This window comes from Hemiscyllium ocellatum, chromosome 18 (genome assembly GCF_020745735.1).
Source record: "Hemiscyllium ocellatum isolate sHemOce1 chromosome 18, sHemOce1.pat.X.cur, whole genome shotgun sequence".
NCBI lineage: Eukaryota > Metazoa > Chordata > Chondrichthyes > Orectolobiformes > Hemiscylliidae > Hemiscyllium > Hemiscyllium ocellatum.
This window is the reverse complement of record NC_083418.1, coordinates 8,557,348-8,574,375: the sequence shown is the minus strand read 5'-3', so window position 1 is coordinate 8,574,375 and position 17,028 is coordinate 8,557,348. Positions and strand designations below refer to the sequence as shown.

The following is a 17,028-nucleotide window of genomic DNA, read 5'->3' as shown; positions in this document are numbered from 1 at the left end:
ATTTGATACATTGATAGCTACATCGGCGCTGCCTCAACCTCCCATGAGGACCTTGAGCAGTTCACCAAATTAGCTAACACCTTCCACCCCACCTCAAATTCACCCCCGGATTGTTTCCAACACCTCCCTCCCCTTCCTGGGCCTCTCCGTCTCCATCTCCATCTCCAGAAATCGACTCACCACTCGCATCCACTTCCAATCCACTGACTCCCACAACACCCTCAACTACATCTCTTCTCTCCTGCTGCAAAAATGCTATCCCATCCTCTCAATTCCTCTACCTCTGCCACATCTCCCAGGATGAAGCATTCTATTTCAGGACCTCCGCGATATCCTCTTACTTTAGGGACCGTAGTTTCCCCTTCTCAGTATTTGAGGATGCCTTCAACTGCATCTCTTCCATTTCCCACACTTCTGTCCTCAGACCCCCTTCTCCCAACAATAAGGATAGAGACCGCTTAGTCCTCATGTACTACCCCACCAACCTCCGAATCCAGTGCAGCATCCTCTGACATTTCCGTCACCTTCAATCAGACCTCACCATCAGAACGATATTTCCTTCTCCACCCCTGTCCATTTTCTGCAGGGACTGTTCACTCTGCATCTCCCTTATCAACTCTACGCTCCCCACAACTTCTCCACCACACCGTGTACCTTTCATTGCAATTGCAAGAGGTACACCACCTGCACCTACACCTCCACTGTGACTTGTGTCGAAGACCCCAAACAAGCCTTCCAGATTCATCAGAGTTTGACCTGCACTTCGTCCGACCTGATCTTCTATATCAGTTGCTCCTGATGTGGTCTCCTCTATATCAGGGAGACCAAACACCGACTCAGGGACTGGTTCGTGGAGCACCTGTGCTGTCACACATCAACCAACTGGGACCTTCCTGTTGCTATCCATTTTAATTGCCCCTCCCATTCCCTGGCAACATGTCCATCCTTGGTCTCCTCCACAGTCAGAGTGAACTTATACTTCACCTGGGGAGTTAACAGCCCAGTGGCTTCAATGTTGACTTCACCAGCTTCAAAATCTCTCCAATCCTAGCCTCCCTCTCAACTCCCTGACCTGACCTGAGCTTCCTGGTCACTTATTGGCTCCACTCTTCCCACTGATTAATTACAATAACTCCTAACTGCATCCAACTACCATCATCTCACCAACTGCCCCCCACCCCCAATTTAATTTTCGGCTCCCCTTCCCCAGTCTTGACAGAAGGTTTCGGTCAGATACATTGACCTTCCTGCATCTCAGATGCTGTCTGACCTGCTGCGCTTTTCTAACCATCTATCTATTGACTCCGGATACAAAGATTGCCTTGATGGTAGAAGATGGAGGGTAGTGGTAGAGGGTCTTTTTTTTAATATACTGGGTCTACTGTTATCCATAATGTATATAAATGATTTGGATGAGAATTTAGGAGGTATAGTTAGTAAATTGGTGGATGACACTGAGATTGGTGGTACAGTGGACAGTGAAGAATGTTATCTGGGAATGCAGTGAGATCTTGTTTAACTGGGTCGGTGCGCCGTGGAATGGCAAGTGGAGCTCCATTTAGATAAATGCAAGGTATTGCATTTTGGTGGGTCAGGTGAGGCCTAGACTGATACAGTCAATCAACTGGGCACTGGGGAGTGTTATTGAACAGCGATCTCGGGGTACAGGTTCCTAGCTTCTTCAAAGTGGAGTCACAGGTAGACAGGATGGTGAAAAAGGCTTTCGACATACTTGCTTTCATCTGTCAGAACGTTGAGTTGGGACATCTTGTTACAGCTATATAAGTCACCACATTTGGAGTACTGCCTGCAATCCTGGTTGCCCTATAGAAAGGATATTATTAAACTAAAAAGCATTCAGAAAACATTTACTTGGATGCTGCCTGGACTGGAAGATTTGAGCTATAAGGAGAGGTCAGATAGGCTGTGATTTTTTTCACTGAAGTTTAGGAAACTGGGGGTGACCTTACAGAGATCTATAAAATCATGAGAGACATATTTAAGGCAGATAGCCCACAGCTTTTTCCATGGCAGGGAGTCTGGAGGGCATAGGTTTTAGGTGAAACGGGAAAGATACAAAAGGGTCCACAGGGGCAATTGTTTTCACACAGAGGGTGGCAAGTGTCTGGAACAGAGCTAGTGGTGGAAGGTAGTACAGTTTGCTCATTTAAGAAACATTCAGACAGGTACATAGATGGAATGGGTATGGAGGGATGTGGATCAACTGCAGGCAAATGGGGCTAGTTTAATTGTGAAAATTGGGCAGCATGGGCATGTTGGGCTGAAGAGACTGTTACCATGCTGTAAACCTCTGACTCTATGTTTTGTAGGATCACTTAGTTCTGCCCATCTGGTCTGACAATCCTGTTTAGCATGCAGGTAGTCTTGTTTGATTGCTTCACCATGTGTAGTGCTCCTACAGGCATGACCTCCTGCACTGTTCATTGAATTTGGGAGGCACTGGCTTACTGGCATTATCGTTGGGCTGTTAATCCAGAGACCCAGGTAATCTTCTCGGAACCTGGGTTCAAATCCTGTCACAGCAGATGGTTGAATTTGAATCCCATAAAAATCTGAGATTAAGTATTTATTGATGACCATGAAACCATTCTCGATTATTGGAAAAACCCATCTGGTTTGTTGATGTCCTATAGGGAAGAAAACCATTCTCCTCACCTGCTCTGGCTTACGTATGACTCCAGACCTAAAGCAATGTGATCGAATCTTGCCAGTTAGGGATGGGCAATTAATGCTGGTCTAGCTGCTGATTTTTTAAAATTTAAATTTAAATTTTGAAATTAAAAAAAAAGCATTTATCTCCTAACCTGGTAGTGTTGGTGGAGTGTGGAAAACGCCAGGCCGAGGTTGTGGATTGTGCTGCAGTGTGATTCTGCTGCTGTCAATGGCCCACAGGATGCTCAGTCTCGAGTTGTTCGATCTGTTTGAAGTCTTTCCCGTTTTGTACAAGGGTAGCTAAAATGTGATGCTGGGAGTTTGTGTCCATGAGGCTGGCATGGTTGTCACTCTTAGCAGTATTGTCATGGACCCACCTGCAACTGGCAGATTCGTGAGGATGAGGTCAAAGAGTGGCATGGTGGCTCAGTGATTAGCACTGATGTCTCATAGCACCAGGGACTTAGGTTCGATTCTAGCTTTGAGCGACTGTATGGAGTTTGCACGTTCTCCCTATGTCTGTGTGAGTTTCCTCTGGACTCCGGTTTCCTCCCACAGTCCAAAAATGTGCAGGTCAGGTGAATTAACCATGTTAAAATTATCCATAGTGTTAGGTGCATTAGGCAGAGGGTCTGGGTGGGTTACTCTCCGGAGGGGCGGTATGGACTTGTTGGGCCGAAGGAACTGTTTCCACACTGTAGGGAATCTAATCTAATCTAATCTAAATACGTTTTTCCCTTTTATTGATTCCTGTGCTACTTGCTGCAGACCCTGCCTAGCAGCTATGTCCTTGAGCGTGGGCGGCACGGTGGCACAGTGGTTAGCACTGCTGTCTCACAGCGCCTGAGACCCGGGTTCAATTCCCGACTCAGGCGACTGACTGTGTGGATTTTGCACGTTCTCCCCGTGTCTGCGTGGGTTTCCTCCGGGTGCTCCGGTTTCCTCCCATGGTCCAAAGATGTGCGGGTCAGGTGAATTGGTCATGCTAAAATTGCCCGTAGTGTTAGGTAAGGGGTAAATATAGGGGTGCGGGTGGGTTGTGCTTCAGCGGGTCGGTGTGGACTTGTTGGGCCGAAGGGCCTGTTTCCACACTATAAGTAATCTAATCTTGAGCTAGTTAGGTCCTAAGCCACTGTTGGTGGTGGAAATCGACAGTGCATTTAGCACTCTTGCCACCCTCCGTGCTTCCTCCTAATGTTCAATATGGAGGAGTACTGATCTGTCAGCTGAGGGAGAGTGCATGGTAATCAGTAGGAGGTTTCCGTGCCTAGATTTAACCTGATGGCATGAGACTTCATGAAGTCTGGAATCAGTGCTGAGGACTCCCAAGACGACTACCATCCAACTGTATAACAAGGTATTGCCATCTCTGCTGAGTGCTCTGTGACAGTGGGACAGGACATATCGAGGGATAATGATGGTGGTGTCTGGGATAATGTCTGTAAGGTACGATTCCATGAGTATGACTATGTCAGATTGTTGCTTGACTAGTCTGTGAGAAGCTGTCCTTATTTTGGGATTGTGGCATTGGCCTGCAGATATTAGTAAGGAAGGCTTTGCAGGTCAGCAGTGTTTGAAATCATTTTTGGTGCTGAAGTCAATGCCAGGAGATCTCTCCTTTTTGATACTTTCTAGCAGCTTGATCCAGTTGAGTCCTTGCCTAATCATTTTTGAGAGCTGTTAAGAATCAACAACATTGCTGTTTATCTTAAGTCACATGTAGGCCAACCAGATATTGATGGAAAATTTCCTTCGCTAAATTAGTGAACCAGATTTGCTTTAATGACCATCGGCAATGGTCATTATTTTCAAATGTTTAATTCCAGATATTGTTGAATTCAAATTCCATCGTTTGTCCTGGTAGGATTCAAATTCAGGTCCCCAGAACATTTCTTGGATCTAAAGATTGCTAGAGCTGCGACCATCCCACTATGCCTTCGTCTCTTCCCTGATACCAGTCTTCAGCCAATTCACTTCACTCCATGTTTAATCAAGAAATGGCTGAGAATACTGGAGACTGCAAATACAGTGATCCCAACTATATTTTAACAATAGTAATGAAGGTGTGTGCTCTGGAACTAAACAGCACTCTAGCCAAGCTGTTCCCGGACAGTTACAACACTTGAACTCAACAATGTGGAACATTGTTCAAGGATGTCCTGCACACGAACATCATGAGTAAAGTGATGAAAGGGTTCTTTAATGTTGTTATCAGATAACATGCTCAGCAAAACGCTGCTCAGCAGATTATTTGGGCTCTGTTATGGTCACTTGGCTCCCCACCTCATTGCATCCTCGGTTGAAAGAAATGCATCTGAAAAATTATCAAGGCGCCTCAGGTTGGCTTCAGGCAATACAAGTTTGAAACTGCGGGCTGACCATTATCAGTAATATACTATTTTCAGCCTTGGCACTATACCATAGGAACTGCTTAATTGTGTGTTCTGTGAGATTGACATGTCCTGCCAATTCTCTATTCATTAGACAAACGAACGGAAGAGAAATCACTGAAGACTTATTAAAGAATTATTTTATGAACACTTATTTTTCATTTATTCAGAGTTTGCTAAATTATTGAATGCATGCTCTGACAAGGCCATGTTAAGTGTTGTCAATTGTCATTTTAAAAATACCATCCATCTGGTTCTCTTACATACTTATCAAGAAAGAAATCTACCGTCCTTACCCAGTCTGGCCTACGCATAACTGTGAATCAAAACATATTAACTTCATCCATCCTCTGGGCAAGTAGAGAATGGAAATGAATGCTTTCCTATCAGTGACGCCTACAATAGAGTCACAGAGATGTACAGCATGGAAAAGACCCTTCGGTCCAACCCATCCATGCCGACCAGATATCCAAGCCCAATTTAGTCCCACCAGCCAGCACCTGCCCATATCCCTCCAAACCCTTCCTATTCATATATCCATCCAGATGCCTTTTAAATGTTGCAACTGTACCAGCCTCCACCACTTCCTCTGGCAGCTCATTCCATACATGTACCACCCTCTGCTTGAAAAAGTTGCCCCTTAGGTCTCTTTTATATCTTTCCCCTCGGACCCTAAACCTATGCCCTTTAGTCTGGGCTCCCCGACCCCAGGGAAATTTAAAAAAAACACACAGTTTATACAGAAATAAGTTGCTAAAGCTCACTGAAGACTCCCTCAATATTGTCCTGTGCCATCAGTTATGATTTTTAATTATTGATGTTTGCTCTGATTTTGAGTTAGAATACTTTGGTCCATAGTTTTGACTAACTTCAAGGCCATTCTTATTGACTCATGTTAATTTCTGTGCGCTCTCTCTCACTACAGGATTGAAATGGTGGAGGATGCCTCACCAGATAATGCCTGTCAGTTGGACAGTCGGTACTGGAAAATAACCAATGCAAATGGCGATGTGGAGGAGGTCCAGGGTCCTGGTGTAGTGGGTATGAAGTGATTGAGCTTGGTGGTGGGAGCTTGGGAACTGATGGAGGTGTGGAAGAAAGGGACCAGGACTTTGGGTGCAGACTGGGAGGACTTTGGGAGCAAGATACTTCTGCAAGGACTTTTGTTGCGGTGCTGTGGACATTGTCTGGGCTGCATTTTTTGGGGTGTCAGCAGTGCCTGTATGTGGGCTCTGTCGAGGTATCGGGTGAGTGTGTGACCATAGGCCATACGATATAGGAGCAGAAATAGGCATTCAGCCCATTGAGTCTGTTCTGACATTGATTCATGGCTGATGTGTTGAGAAACATTATTCTCTTGCCTTCATCCTATGACTTTCGATCCACTTAGTAATTAAGAACCACTCCATCTGTCTTGAATACAGTCAATGACTTGACCTTCACAGCCTTCTGTGGTGGTGAGTTCAGCATCTACTGGCTGAAGAAATCTTCTCCACATCTAATGGTTGGGGAGTCAGCAGTATCTGCGAATTGGGGAGTGGGCAGTGCCTATGTGTTTTGCTGGTGTGGGCTGTGTCTGGGTGTCTGGCTGGGGCGGACAGTGTCTGGGTGTCTAACCAGGTGCGGGTGGTGTCTGGGTGTCTGGCTGGTGTGGGTTGTGTCTGGCTGGGACGGGCAGCGTCTGGGTGTCTGGCTGGGACGGGCAGCGTCTGGGTGTCTGGCTGGGACGGGCAGCGTCTGGGTGTCTGGCTGGGACGGGCAGCGTCTGGGTGTCTGGCTGGGACGGGCAGCGTCTGGGTGTCTGGCTGGGACGGGCAGCGTCTGGGTGTCTGGCTGGGACGGGCAGCGTCTGGGTGTCTGGCTGGGTGCGGGCTGTGTCTGGGTATCTGGTTGGGGCGGGCGGTGTCTGGGGGTCAGGCTGGGGCGGGCGGTGTCTGGGTATCTGGCTGGGGCGGGCGGTGTCTGGCTGGGGCGGGCGGTGTCTGGCTGGGGCGGGCGGTGTCTGGGGGTCTGGCTGGGGCGGGCGATGTCTGGCTGGGGTGGGCGGCGTCTGGCTGGGGCGGGCGGCGTCTGGCTGGGGCGGGCGGTGTCTGGGGGTCTGGCTGGGGTGGGCGGTGTCTGGGGGTCTGGCTGGGGCGGGCGGTGTCTGGCTGGGGCGGGCGGCGTCTGGCTGGGGCGGGCGGCGTCTGGCTGGGGCGGGCGGTGTCTGGGGGTCTGGCTGGGGCGGGCGGTGTCTGGGGGCCTGGCTGGGGCGGGCGGTGTCTGGGGGTCTGGCTGGGGCGGGCGGTGTCTGGCTAGGGTGGGCGGTGTCTGGGGGTCTGGCTGGGGCGGGCGGTGTCTGGCTGGGGCAGGCGGTGTCTGGGTGTCTGGCTGGGGCGGGCGGTGTCTGGCTGGGGCGGGCGGTGTATGGGTGTCTGGCTGGGGCGGGCGGTGTCTGGCTGGGGCGGGCGATGTCTGGGTGTCTGGCTGGGGCAGGCGGCGTCTGGCCGTCTGGCTGGGGCAGGCGGCGTCTGGCCAGGTGCGGGTGGTGTCTGGCTGGGGCAGGCGGCGTCTGGCCAGGTGCGGGTGGTGTCTGGGTGTCTGGCTGGGGCAGGCGGCGTCTGGCCAGGTGCGGGCGGTGTCTGGGCGTCTGGCCGGGTGCGGGTGGTGTCTGGGTATCTGGCTGGGGCGGGCGGTGTCTGGCTAGGGTGGGCGGTGTCTGTGGGTCTGGCTGGGGCGGGCGGTGTCTGGGGGTCTGGCTGGGGTGGGCGGTGTCTGGCTGGGGCGGGCGATGTCTGGGTGTCTGGCTGGGGCAGGCGGTGTCTGGGTGTCTGGCTGGGGCAGGCGGCGTCTGGCTGGGGCAGGCGGCGTCTGGCCAGGTGCGGGTGGTGTCTGGGTGTGTGGCTGGGGCGGGCGGTGTCTGGCTGGGGCAGGCGGCGTCTGGCCAGGTGTGGATGGTGTTTGGGTGTCTGGCCGGGTGCGGGCGGTGTTTGGGTGTCTGGCCGGGTGCGGGCGGTGTCTGGCCGGGTGCGGGCGGTGTCTGGGTGTCTGGCCGGGTGCGGGCGGTGTCTAGCCGGGTGCGGACGGTGTCTGACCCCATCTCTGTCTCTTGGCTTCTTGCCCACTCCCCCCATCTCTGTCTCTCGGCTTCCTGCCCACCACCCCATCTCTGTCTCTCTGCTTCCTTCCCGCCACCCCATCTCTGTCTCTCTCTCTCTCTCTCTCTCTAGCCTTCCCCTGCTCCCCGTCAAGTTTCTATCATTCTAGGCCACGCCATTCTGTCTCTCTAACCTGCCCTACATTCCTGTCTCTCTGCCCATCTCTGCCTGAACATCCATCCCTGGGTCCTTAGTCACCTGCCACCGCCACCCCCCTCTCTGGTTTCCATCTCTCCAGCCAACCCCTGGTATCCTCCACTCTTGGCTCCCCATAATCCCTTTCTGCGTTTACCCCCCCCCCCCGTCTCACTCCTCATATTGTTCCATTTAGTCTGAGGTTCTCTCTCATTCTCTTTTTTTTTTCTTTTCTGTTGTCTCTCTCACTTTCTCTCTCTCTCTCTCTCTGTCCTCCAGGTGAATTCCCTGTGCTGCGCCCTGGTACGGTGCACGAGTACACCAGCTGCACCACCTTCACCACTGCCTCGGGTTATATGGAAGGTTACTACACCTTCCACTATCTTTCCAAACACAGAAGCACCTTCAACGTTACTATCCCAAGGTTCTGTATGGTCTGCCCGCCGCAGCGAGTGCCACCTGCTCACCAGGTGAGTGACCATCTCCATCACAATGTCAAAATGCAATCATCATCCAATCTGATTGAAAACAGGGGAGACGACTGTTGAGTGCATGGGCGCTTAATAGAGAAAACGATTGAGTGGAGGATGAGTAGTACAGAGGGGAGTTTGAGTGAGGGTGCAGATTACTCGATAATGATTGCAGGGAGGGTGTGTTCATCTTTGCTCAGGAGCTGGCAAATGTAGGTACAGAATTCGGTTCTTAAACAGATTGATGGTGGGAATTGGGAGGTATTAGTGTGCTACTGTGGGCGGGGAGGTAAGAAATTATAGGGGGCCTGACCGAAATTTTCAAATGGTTGAGTTGGAAGATAGAGTTTAATTTAGATAAATGTGAGGTGCTGTGTTTTGGGAAAGGAAATCTTAGCAGGACTCTTAATGGTAAGGTCCTAGGGAGTGTTCCTTGGTTTGCAAGTTCAAAGCTCCTCGAAAGTGGAGTCGGAGGTAGATAGGATAGTGAAGAAGGCGTTTGGTCAGAGTATTGAGTACAGCAGTTGGGAGGTCATGTTGTGGCTGTACAGGATGTTGGTTTAGACCACTGTTGGAATATTGCAATTCTGGTCTCCTTCCTATCGGAAAGATGTTGTGAAACTTGAAAGGGTTTAGAAAAGATTTACAAAGATGTTGCCAGGGCTGGAGGATTTCAGCTATAGGGAGAAGTTGAATAGGCTGGGGCTGCTTGCCCTGGAGTGTTCGAGGCTGAGGGGGTGACTGTATAGAGGTTTATAAAATCATGAGGGGATGGATAGGATAAATAGACAAAGTCTTTTTCCTGGCGTGGGGTAGTCCAGAACTAGAGGGCAGAGGTTTAGGGTGAGGGGGGAAAGATATAAAAAAGACGTAAGGGCAATTTTTTCATGCAGAGTAAACTTTTTCACGTGTATGGAATGACTAGAGGACTGTTACTGTGATTCTACTTTACAGAACGTTGGTGGGGATGGACCAGGAATTACAGACCACTGAATCTCATGTCAGTCGTCCAGAAACTATCAAAGCAAATTCTGTAGAAGAGATAACTCTTCATTTAGAGAAGCAATGTTTTGATCAGGGATAGTCATCGTAACTTGGTCAGAAGAGGGTCATGGGAAAGTGTGAGGTCATGCACTTTGGTAGGAAGAATAGCAGCTTGGACTAATTTCTAAATGGAGAGAAAATTCAGAAATCTGAAGTGCAAAGGGACTTGAGAGTCCGAGTCCAAGATTCTCTCAAGGTAAATTTGCAGTAGTTAGGATGGCAAACACAATGTTGTCATTCATCTTGAGAGGACTAGAATGTAATAGCAGGGATGTGACCAGATTTAAAAATTGAAGTTCGAAACTGGAGAAAGGCCAATTTTGACGGTAATAGGCAAGAACTTTCGAAAGCTGAATGTGGGCAGATGTTCGCAGGTAAAGGTACTGCTGGAAAATAGGAAGCCTTCAGAAATGAGATAACAAAAATCCAGAGAAAGTATATTCCTGTCAGGGTGAGAAGAAAGGCTGGCAGGTATAAGGAATGCTGGATGACTAAAGAAATTGCGAGTTTGGTTAAGAAAAAGAAGGAAGCATATGTAAGGTATAGACAGGATAGATCGAGTGAATCCTTAGAAGAGGAGAAAGGTACTAGGAGTATACTTCAGAGGGAAATCGGGAGGGCAAAAAGGGAACATGAGATAGCTTTAGCAAATAGAATTAAGGAGAATCCAAAGGGTTTTTACAAATATGTTAAGGACAAAATGGTAACTAGGGAGAAAATAGAGCACCTCAAAGAACAGCAAGGCGGCCTTTGTGTGGAGTCACAGAAAATGGGGGAGATACTAAATGAGTATTTTGCATCAGTATTTACTGTGGAAAATGATATGGAAGATATAATTTTAAGAGAAATAGATGTTGACACCTTGCAAAATGTCCAAATTACAGAGGACAAAGTGCTGGATGTCTTGAAATGCATAAAGGTGGATAAATCCCCAGGACCTGTTTAGGTGTACCCTAGAACTCTGTGGGAAGCTAGAGCAGCGATTGCTGGGCCTCTTGCTGAAATATTTGTATCATCGATAGTCACAGGCGAGGTGCCGGAAGACTGGAGGTTGGCTAATGTAGTGCAACTGTTTAAGAAGGGTGGTAAGGACAAGCCAGGGAACTATAGACCAGCGATCCTGACATTGGTGGTGGGCAAGTTTTGGAGGGAATCCTGCGGGACAGGATGTACATGTATTTGGAAAGGCGAGGACTGATTAGAGATAGTCAACATGGCTTTGAGCGTGGGAAATCATGTCTCACAAACTTGATTGAGTTTTTTGATGAAGTAACAAAGAAGATTGATGAGGGCAGAGTGGTAGATGTGATCTATATGGATTTCGGTAAGGCGTTCGACAAGGGAGGACTAGCCATTTGGATACAGAACTGGCTCAAAGGTAGAAGACAGAGGGTGATGGTGTAGAGTAGTTTTTTCAGACTGGAGACCTGTGACCAGTGGAGTGCCACAAGGATCGGTGCTGATTCCTCTACTTTTTGTCATTTATGTAAATGATTTGGATGCGAGCACAAGGGGTACAGTTAGTACGTTTGCAGATAATACCAAAATTGGCGGTTTAGTGAACAGCGAAGAGGGTTACATCAGATTACAACAGGATCTTGACCAGATGGACCAATAGGCAGAGAAGTGGCAGATGGAGTTTAATTCAGATAAATGCGAGGTGCTGCATTTTGGGAAAGCAAATCTTAGCAGGACTTATACACTTAATGGTAAGGTCCTAAGGAGTGTTGCTGAACAAAGGGACCTTGGAGTGCAGGTTCATAGCTCCTTGAAAGTGGAGTCACAGGTAGATAGGATAGTGAAGAAGGTGTTTGGTATACTTTCCTTAATTGGTCAGAGTATTGAGTATAGGAGTTGGGAGGTCATGTTGCGGCTGTACAGGACATTGGTTGGACCACTGTTGGAATATTGCGTACGGTTCGTGTCTCCTTCCTATCAGAAAGATGTTGTGAAACTTGAAATGGGTTCAGAAATGATTTATAAGGATGTTGCCAGGGTTGGAAGATTTGAGCTACAGGGAGAGGCTGATTAGGCTGGGGCTGTTTTCCCTGGAGCGTTGGAGGCTGAGGGGTGACCTTATAAGGTTTATAAAATTATGAGGGTCATGGATAGGACAAATAGACAAAATCTATTTTGTTTGGAGGGTTTATGGGTCGGGTGCTGGCAGGTAGGACTAGATTGTGTTGGGATATCTGATTGGTGTGGACGGGTTGGACTGAAGGGTCTGTTTCCATGCTGTACATCTCTATGACTCTATGACTGTACTTCTGAAGCTTTATAAGACTGGTCAGAGCACATTTAGAGTATTGTGAGCAATTTTGGGCCCCATACCTCAGGAAAGATGTATTGGCCCTGGAGTGGGTCCAGAGGAGGTTCACGAGAATGATCCCAGGAATGAAGAGCTAAACATATGAGAGGAAGGTTTGAGCACGGTGGGACTATACTCGATGGAGTGTAGCAGGATGAGGGGGGGGGATTCGATTGAAACTTTCAGAATACTAAATGGTCAGACCAGAGTGAATGCTGGGGAATGCTCGTCTCTAGCAGGAGAGACGAGAACCCGAGGGTACCGTCTTTGAGGAAAGGGAAAACCTTTTAGAATGGAGATCAGGAGAAATTTCTTAAGCCACAGAGTGGTGAATCTGTAGAATTCATTGCCACAGTAGACTGTGGTCATTAAGTATATTGAAAACAGCGATAGATATGTTCTTGATTGTCAAGGGGATCAAAGGTTACAGGGAGGAAATGGGAAAATGGGGTTGAAAAACTTATCAGACATGATTGATTGGTGGAACAGACTCGATGCGTCAAATAACCTAATGTCTTATGGTCTTATGTCTTGGCAAATTGGATCCAAAATTGGCTTAGTGACAGGAGACAGAGTGATGGTGGAAGGCTGTTTGTGAGACTGGGTTTCCAGTGTGCAGCAGCATGCCCTAAGGATCAGTGCTGGGTCCCTTATAATTTGTGACATTGATAAATGATGTCAAGGAGAATTGGAGAGGAGTGATAAGTAAATTTGCCAATGGCCCAGAAAATTGGCTGAGTGGTTGACAGTGAGGAAAAAGGTGTTAGGGTACAGAGAATATTAATGGATTGGTCAGATGGGCAGATCTGTGGCAGATAGAATTTAACCCTGATAAATGTGAGAAAATAGAAGTAACAAGACAAGGGAGTACACAATGAATGGCAAGACAGTAGGAGATTGAGAGGGATTTTTGGGGTGCTCATCCACAAACCCGTGAAGGTGAAAGTCAGCAAGGAAAGTAGTTCAGAAGGCACACGAAGCATTTGCCTTCATCATTTGAGGCAGAGGTTATGAAAGAGAAGAGATTGTGTTGGAGCCACTGCTGGAGTATTGTGTGCAGTTCTGTTCACCACACTATAGGAAGGATGTGATTGCACTGGAGGGGGTGCATAGGAGATTCATCAGGATGTTGCCTGGGATGGTGCATTTCAGCTATTACAAGATGTTGGATAAGTTGCTTTCTTTGGAACAGAGAAAGTTAAGGGGGGAACCTGACTGGGCTGTATATGATTGCGGGGTACGGACAGAATGGATAAAAAGTAACAATTTCCCTTGGGTATAATTTTAAGGTGAAAGGAAGGAAGTTTAGAGGGGATTTCAATAAGCTCTTGAAATGTCATCTCATTCAATGGTATGTACCTAGTGCAGGACAGTGGGACTAGTGCAGGTTTGTTGGTATGGACTTGATTGGCTTCCTTTCATTTTCTGCACTATCTGATTCTACGAAAAGAACTAATAGCAGATCACTTGGAAAACAGTGGCAGGGTCAGACAGAGTCAGTGTAGATTTACAAAAAGACATCTATGGTTTACACATCTACTGAAATGTTTTGAGGATGTAACTATTAGAGTGGACCTTTGGATGGCTTTCAGTAAGGTACTACCTAAAAGATTAATCCGGAAAAATAACCACCAACGCCATCACAATTTTAAATCAACTTTAGGAAACATGCTGGGATGTAGGTGATCAGGTCCTTGGAATTTGTCAGCCTTTAAACCCATCGGTTTCCTCAACACCATTTCCCAGTTCAGAATGATTTAATTTGGTTCTTTCCACTATAAAGTTTTTGGGATGTTATGTGTGTCCTCCTTTGTGAAGGCAGAGCAAAGCCTAGATAAATTGGTATGCAATCTTTTTGATCCCCATTCTAACTTCGCCTTACTCTGACAGTGAGGCTCATATTCACTACCTTTTTGTCTTCACATTGCCGTAGAGCTTGTGTGTTCCCCACAAGCTTCCTTTTGTAGTCTAGTTTTCCACTATTAATCAATGCCTTTGTCCTCCTTGACCAAAATGTCAACTACTCCTAGTCCTCAGGTTTGTCCCCCTCAGCGCTGGACCCCATCTTGCTTGCTCCCTTCATGTGCAGCCTCCCCCGACCCCGCGCCCTCATCCCAATGCTCAATCCTAACTCTGTGCTCCCCCACCCCACATGTACTTTCTTCCAGGGCACTTTGTGAATATTCAATGGCAATGTTTCAGAAGGAGCATGTTTTTTTTTAAGCAACTGATGGAGAGGCAGTAGGCACAATTACTCACAATGGCTATCGTTGCTTTGATAAGGAAAGTGAATGTCCTCTTGCAAAGTTTCTGGAAACCACAAAAAATAGGTGGAAAGCAAACAGTGAGGGTGTCACAAAGAGTCTACAAGGGATATGGACAAGTGTGCAAAAGCTTTGCAGATAGACTATATTGTGGAAAAATGTGACATTATCTATTTTGGCAAGAGCAAGGGAGCTTGAATATTATTTAAATGGTGAAAGGCCCAGAAAGCTACGAACAGGGGGATTTGGGAGTCATAGAACTTCGAACATAGAATAATACAGCGCAGAACAGGCCCTTCGGCCCTCAATGTTTTGTGCTGACCTGTGAACTATCCAATCATCATCCATGTGCTTATCCAAGAAATCCTTCATGAATGACAAGAAGTTAGCATCCAGGTTCAGGGTGGAAAAGGGAAGACAATTAGAAATTGCTGGAGAAATGGAACACGTCTGGTAATATCTATGGAGAGAAAGCAGAATTAATGTTTTGAGTCCAGTGACCCTTCCTTACAAGGATTGCAGAGTCAGAAGCCACATGACACCACGTTATAGTCGTAACAGGTTTATTTGAAATCTCAAGCCTTTGAAGTGCTCCTGCTTCAGTGAAAGCAGAGCAAACTCTGACTGCATGGCCTACCTCGACCCTGAGGTCTGATGGTCCAGGATCCTGACACCCCACCCTGTCAGTGCTGGACTTCACTTTGTTTGCACCCCCCACTTCCGCCCTGCCCCACCCCAACCCAACCCTCCATTCTGTAGTGCGCCCTTACCTCACACAGTTTCCCTGCAGTGTGGAAACAGGCCAGTGAGCCCAACAAGTCCCCCTGACTCTCCAAAGAGCATCCCACCCGGACCTGTCATCCCTAACCTTTCCCTGTAACCCTACATTTTCCATGGCTTTTGTGGACGGCACAGTGGTGAGCACTCAGCACCAGGGACCTGGGTTCGACTCCCGCCTCAGGCGACTGTCTGTGTGGAGTTTGCACATTCTCCCCATGTTTGTGTGGATTTCCTCCGGGCCCTCTGGTTTCCTCCCACACTCCAAAGATGTGCAGGGTTAGGTGAATTAGCCATGCTAAATTGTCCATTGTGTTAGGTGCATTAGTGAGGACTTGTTGGGCCAAATGGCCTGTTTCCATCCTGCAGGGAATCTAATCTAATAGACATAACCTATACATCCTTGAACACTATGGACACTTTAGCATGGCCAGTACACCTAACCTGCGCATCTTTGGATGATGGGAGGAAACTAGAGCATCTAGTGGAAATCCACATAAACACTGGGAGAGGGTGCAAATGCCATCAAGCAATTGCCCCAGGGTGGAATTAAACCCAAGTCCCTGATGCTCTGAGGCAGCAGTGCCTACCACTGTGCCCAAATACTTTGTCCAGTGTGATTTGTGACTATTCAGTGGTGATTTTGCAGAAGGAACAAATAATTCCAGCAGTGGATGGAGAGGAGCAACTATTCAATCCATCCTATATTGTCACTTTCGAAGTTGGCAATGTATCTAGTGCCACCCTCTCCCACTGTAACCCAGCAAACCCTTCCTTTTCCAATAGGTTTGATCCTGACCATCGTGCTGCAGGCTCAACACAGAAGTGCAGGCAGGATTGAAGTGTTAATCCAGTTGTTGATTTGAATCTCTTTTTGTTTGTTTTGCAATCTACAGATTGGGTACAGTCATGATCCCTCAAATGACAGCCCAACTCCGTCCAATAGCAGAGACCTCAACCCCAATCTCTTTGGGAATTTCCCTCCAGCTATGGGCCGTTGTCCCCGTCACACCTGAAGTGGATTAGCAATCGAACGATTCTCAGCAAGCTGTTTTCCTGTAAGCCGTTGATGTTGCAATCTAATTTCTTTTAGTTGTTTTTGCCCTGCAACTTTGCGACAAGTTGTGTGATTCTGACTGCACCTGTTTGTAACACAGGACTCAGGTTGACTGTGCAAACTCTCAGAGCAGCTACTCAGGACTTCTCGCTCCTTTAACTTACCAGATTTTGTTGTAGAACAGCTTTGAAGAGAATAAATGCACAGTGTTTAATTTCTGAAGGTTGAGATTTGTTTCCTTGTGGATGTAATATTTGATTGGAACTAGTTCAGCAATCAGCACAACTGGATATCAGATGTGGAGGATGCAAACATTTTCATCTTTTCTTCATCAGGACACCTGGGATGGTGGCTCCAAGCGAATGTGCTCCATCAATGGGGTCCAGGTGAACTATACGTTAAGGACTGAAGAAGGGTTTATGCCCAAAATGTCGACTGTCCTGCTCCTCAGATGCTGCCTGACCTGCTATGCTTTTTCCAGAGCCACACTTATAACTTTGACTCTTCAGCATCTGCAGTTCTCACTCTGTCCTCTTGGTTAGGAACTGCACACTGTGGAACAAGGACTGAGCAGAGGAGACACACTCCCAAGAGGGCCTCTATTAATGACGATTTGATATGATATGCACATTGCCAGCATGTTATTGTGTGACACACTGATAGCTTGAATGAAGATTGCCATTTGGAGAATTCAGCAAGTACAATTTTACCATCAGAGGAACAGCAACCATTGCCAAGTTAAATTCACACAGATGTTAGATTGCAATCCATTT

The 17,028-nt window shown here is 47.7% G+C and overlaps 1 protein-coding gene across 1 annotated transcript in view; it reads left to right on the top strand.

Moving 5' to 3' along the window:
• fbxo3 (F-box protein 3) overlaps nucleotides 1-16,477 on the top strand; it is a 53,268-nt gene extending 36,791 nt beyond the window's left edge. The window contains exons 9-11 of the mRNA XM_060838677.1: nucleotides 5,989-6,104; nucleotides 8,615-8,805; nucleotides 16,095-16,477. Of these exons, the coding sequence (XP_060694660.1) occupies nucleotides 5,989-6,104; nucleotides 8,615-8,805; nucleotides 16,095-16,214 (427 nt within the window). The 3' untranslated portion in view covers nucleotides 16,215-16,477. The remainder of the gene's footprint in view (nucleotides 1-5,988; nucleotides 6,105-8,614; nucleotides 8,806-16,094) is intronic.
• The last annotated feature ends 551 nt before the right edge of the window (nucleotides 16,478-17,028 follow it).